The sequence below is a fragment of the Mauremys mutica genome, chromosome 1 (assembly GCF_020497125.1).
Source record: "Mauremys mutica isolate MM-2020 ecotype Southern chromosome 1, ASM2049712v1, whole genome shotgun sequence".
NCBI lineage: Eukaryota > Metazoa > Chordata > Testudines > Geoemydidae > Mauremys > Mauremys mutica.
The window spans coordinates 201601254-201606171 of NC_059072.1; the positions used below are offsets into that span (position 1 = coordinate 201601254).

Here is a 4918-nt window from a genome sequence, read left to right on the forward strand (position 1 = left end):
GTGCACTTTACCGGGAGGAGACCCTGGCCGAACGAGTGATCAGGTCCTTCAGCTAACACGCGGATGCTCCACACAAATTTTGGGGGGAAACCTAGTTTTATAGAAGGGTCTCACTCCCTCGTGTCAGCATCTGATTGGCTCCCTGGTCCCTCCTCCCTTCAGGTTTCGAGCTGTTGCCACCCCACGTCGGAAGGCTTTGCACACGGCACACTGGAGTTGACGAGTAAACAAACCTGACCCTTAGATGACTGGGTCCAAAAAAGAGCAGGAAAATGAGTCTCTGGGCAGAATTAACCTGACCTCCAGACGACCGACCCAAAAAAAACAGGTTGCTGGGCAGAATCAGGCCTCCACACACAGAACTAGCCTGACCTTTAGATGGCCCAGCAGGAGAGAAAAAAAACAAAAACACAGGAGAGCATACACAGCTAGTGTTGCTGGGCAGGATTGAGTCTCTGCCCTCTCTTATACAACAGGAACCTGGTCCAAAATGGAGGCTGCCTTGTCCTTTTAACAGGACAAGATGGCCATGGACCGACAAGTGGCCATACATAGCCATAACTATGAATTGGATTGCGACATGCCCCCGTGGCCGATTGGCGGTCCATCACGGGAGGGTCAGCTTACACCTAGGAGGGAACGAACCTAGGGAACATAAGGGAAAACCGAATTCAAGCGGAAAGCTCAGAGCCCGACTGGTCGTCAGCTGACGTGAAGGCAGTGTAGTGCACAGTCTGAATAGGAAGTGCTGACACAGCCCTGTTAATTAGAGCTTTGGTACATGCAAGGCTTAAGCAGAAAATAACAATAATTACTGCTGCTGCAATTAACCAATATTTTAAGGATTGTGCCCATTGTCCAAGTCCCCAGCCTGACAAGGTTGTTTGCCACCAGTCCCAGGATTGACGCTCCTCACGGATGCGGACCGCCAGGGACGACAGCTGCTGGGTGATGGCAGAAACATTGTTCCAGCCAGGACGCAGGCGAAGGCAACATTGTCCCTCAAAACGAGAATCAAGGTTCTCCAGGGCCTCGCAAAAGTCCTGATGCAGCAGAGTCTGTATCATCAGGCGGTTCTGCTCAGCATACTCAGCTAGGATAGTGAGGGAATTGTCAACCTGTTGAAATCCAAGGGCTGTGAGATTAGTAAGGGTTTCTAAATTTCTAGATAGGCTACGGATCTGACTAAGAGTGAAAGCATAACTATAAGGGTTAAACTGTACATAGCCCCAAAAGAGGGTTTCAGTGGCAGATTTGAGACGAGTCCACCAGGTGAGTTCACGCTTCTGTGGACCAAATATGGGGGGAGGCCTGTGGAAAACACCTCCTCCTTTAATGTAAACCTGACCAAGGGCGCAGATGCCCTTGGGGAGGCGGAGATGATTATACGCGATGCCATTGCCACAGAACCAATAGATCCCAGGAGGGGAATGCAGGCTAAGGGTATTGCTTTCATTTACAGCTGTGGGGTCGCGGGCAACTGCAATCCAATAACGATGTGCCCAATCAACAGCCCTAATACCAACCGTTTCCTGTCTAGTACCAAATGCACGGCTGGGAGTGCCAAATACCCGGCTGGGAGAGGATAACCACGAGATAGCATCGAAAATAATAACAGGGAGCTTAAGTTGTTGAAGAGTGGCTAAAGTGGACTCAAATGCCTGGCAATACCAATTAGGGGAAGTAGGTAGCTGCCAATTGTGTTCCTCACTACAATGATATTGCTTACCACACCATTGACAAGGGGCTGGGGGCATATAGAAATGGGAACAGTTAGGATATGACCCCCAGGAACGGAGAGATTCAGGGCCCAAGAACACGAAACAGGGACCAGCTGGTGGCCTGGGATGAAACACAGAGATAGGGGCACTAGGGGTTGTAAAGCGGTCTGATCGTATGGAGTTACAGGTGAACAGGTGCCGCCAAGGCCAGCTGGGATCCTTACATCGAGAAGCAGGCTCCTCATGAGTCACATTATAAATGGGAAGGAATTTAAAGAAATAAGGAGGTTTCTTGGGGTCTAACAGGGACCCTGAGCATACTACACAGTGGTGGTCTGGAGGAATGGAGGACACATCACTCCAATTAGCAGCCAGAAGTTCCTGACGAGCGTAAGCCAAAGTCCAGTTGACTAGAGGGTTCGGATGGGGATGGCGTCGCTGTGAATTAACCTGGAATGAAAAAGGGGGAGAATAGGACAAGCCCTAGGGCAGGTCCTGTTATGATGTGGGCCGGCCGACTTTCTGACTGGCCAGCGATGCCCAGGTTTGAAGAGTCAGGGTCGTGGGGCTTCGTGGCATACAAGGGGTTGGGACGCAAGACGGGTCGCCTGGCCTAGATGTTATTAGGGCAGATACCCATACCCGCATCCTGGAAAAACAAAAGGGGGAAAAGAAACAACTGGCTCTCAAAGTGGAGGCGGCTCTGGAGCAATATATTTATGCCACCCCAACGCTACAGCCAGAAGCTTTTGCGATATAGAGCTTACCCTGCAAACAGTGTTTTTGCTAGGCTCCCCGCTATTGGTCTTAGGAGCCCGGGGCTTGCCCCCGTGGGGTGCAGTGCCCACAGCTACCGCAGGCGGTTGGGGCCCAGGCCACATCAGGCGATCCATAGCCTGAAACAACGCCGTTACCGGCCGCCCCTGGAACCCCCGCATCCACAGCAGCGTGCTAGTGTCCCCCAGAGGGCTGCTATCAAGGGCCACGTCCATCCCCTGCTCTTGGATGGGAATAGCAGCTGGATCAGTAACATAGCAATAAGCTTCAAATGACCGAAGCTGTTGCTGTGCCAGTGTTAAGCCTAGGGGGTTTTGTGCAGGCTCCCACCAAATAAGAGATGCCCCTGCGATGGTAAAAATGAGATCGCGTGGGGTAGTGATCCCGCTGGGAGGTAGCTGAAAAGCTACAGCACTATTTTGAATCTGAAGGAAAGCAGCTGCTGGCACGGAGATTGGCCAGACAGGAGCAGCTAACAGTACCCCTCGGCCCGTTCCCCTTGACCAGGCAGCACTCCGGGAAATAAGGGTTGCCTCCTCCTGATCAATAAGTTCCTGACTATATTCTAAAATAAGCCGTCCTAACCAGGTGAATACAGGTTCGTTTGGTCCCCGCCCTGTGTCCTTGATAAACTCCTTCATCTCAGCCTTGCTGCGTGTACGCCACTCAAAAACGACATTCTGTGCCCCTGTGGGGTCCACCTTAGTCCGAGTGATTTGTACTGGCATAGCTTCGGCAGGATTAAGAGCTACCTTTTCGGGGGTCAATGATGGCAGGGTCGGGTACAAACTAGGCGCTGTTGGATATGGTGGAGGGAAGGGTTCGGGGGTTTTAGGAGTTGGCAGAGAGGGAGGAGATGGGGTTGCAGGTAGGGATTGGGTTGTACCGGGATCCTCAGGGGTATCAGCCATCTCCCGAGCAGTGGATGCCAGAGCCCCCATAACAACGGTCAATTTGTCCAGAGCCAGACCTAAAATCTTGTGATAGGTACTGGCAACGATCTTAGATTTGTACTGGTCAGGGAGGAGCTTTCTGGACTTTTTCCCTTCCTCTAACTCCTGCACTAGCTGGACTACCAATTCATGTGCAGGGCCCCCACTTGGGAGTCTCGGGGGAGTAACAGTTGATGGACAAGTGCCCCCGGCTGCTTTTAAAATCCTTCGGGCACCTTTCCACAGCTGGACTGGATCAGTCCCAGCGCCGGCTTCCCCTGCCTTAATGCACGTTGGCCGGTCACTGGCCTCCGTGGGGGTTAACCGCAGACCCATGTGGCATGTCAGGAGACAGCCTGCAGCACCAACAGTCAAGCTAGCAGCATAGGTTCGGCTCAGGTGGCCCTCCCCAATAATACAATTCCAGCCAATGGCCTCTGCCTCCCCCCGATCAAGTAAAACATGGTGTTGAAAATGATTAAGTTCGTCCTCTGGGGTTTTGTCGGTGACCCTGGTTCGCCACGGACAAGCAAACTGTACAGACAACCGGGAAGGATTTTCCTCACTCAATCCTGTTCGTGACGCCATGTCTGAATTAGCTGGGGGTTCGTCAAGCTTGGTATTGAGTGAGGAAAAGACAGGCAGGACCAGGGTAACACTAAAAAGCCAAGTGGCTGCGTTTATTTAGGGGATAATTACAACTTGGGCTGGGGGAGTAGGCAACTTTGGCTGGGATGGTATCAAAAGTACAAACACACCCCAAAACACAGTAATAATACACTTTATACTGCTCACCACACCACACCAAATAGGCAGACACACCAATCACACAGATAGGAATCGGGTTCGTCAGGGCGATGCCCGGTGCAAACACAGAAAAGAGACCCACGGGCCACTGCCTCGGCCACCCTTGCTTTCACACAGAGGGTAAACCCAGAGTGTGGTGCGGCTGCAGCTGGGCAGATTCCACTCACTCAGACCGCGGGGACTGGACCCCCTTGGTCAGCTACCCTCTAAGTAGAGGCAGCTCCCAAGTTAAACACACACACACACTGGACACAGACAGAGCAGTGATTCAAACACATAAAGCAGTTGGCAATTAACAATTTAATAACAGCTAGAACTATTATACAAGCTAGCTAAGCAATTGTGCAATTCTGAGCTCACTAATACAATCCTGATATCCTGAGTAGATATTTGGTACCAAGTTAGGGAGGGGAACAAATAAAAGGCTAGATAAGCTAACTGTCAGATATCAAAAAGCAAATACCGCACTCCAGGCGCAGCTGACCAGCAGAACAGACACCAGAAGCATGACGAGCAGACAGGGATCGGGTCCAAACGACAACGAATCCAAACGATACGACACGAGTGCACTTTACCGGGAGGAGACCCTGGCCGAACGAGTGATCAGGTCCTTCAGCTAACACGCGGATGCTCCACACAAATTTTGGGGGGAAACCTAGTTTTATAGAAGGGTCTCACTCC

The 4918-nt window shown here is 51.6% G+C and overlaps 1 protein-coding gene across 1 annotated transcript; it reads right to left on the reverse strand.

The window, feature by feature from the left end:
* Window positions 1-1001: 1001 nt before the first annotated feature.
* On the reverse strand, window positions 1002-4123 carry LOC123369507. Its single transcript, XM_045015167.1, has 2 exons — window positions 2172-4123; window positions 1002-1118 (listed from the first exon to the last, which is right to left on the reverse strand). The coding sequence occupies exon 1, from the start codon at window positions 4016-4018 to the stop codon at window positions 2408-2410; it is 1611 nt and encodes a 536-aa protein (XP_044871102.1). The 5' UTR covers window positions 4019-4123; the 3' UTR covers window positions 1002-1118; window positions 2172-2407.
* Between the last annotated feature and the right edge of the window lie 795 nt (window positions 4124-4918).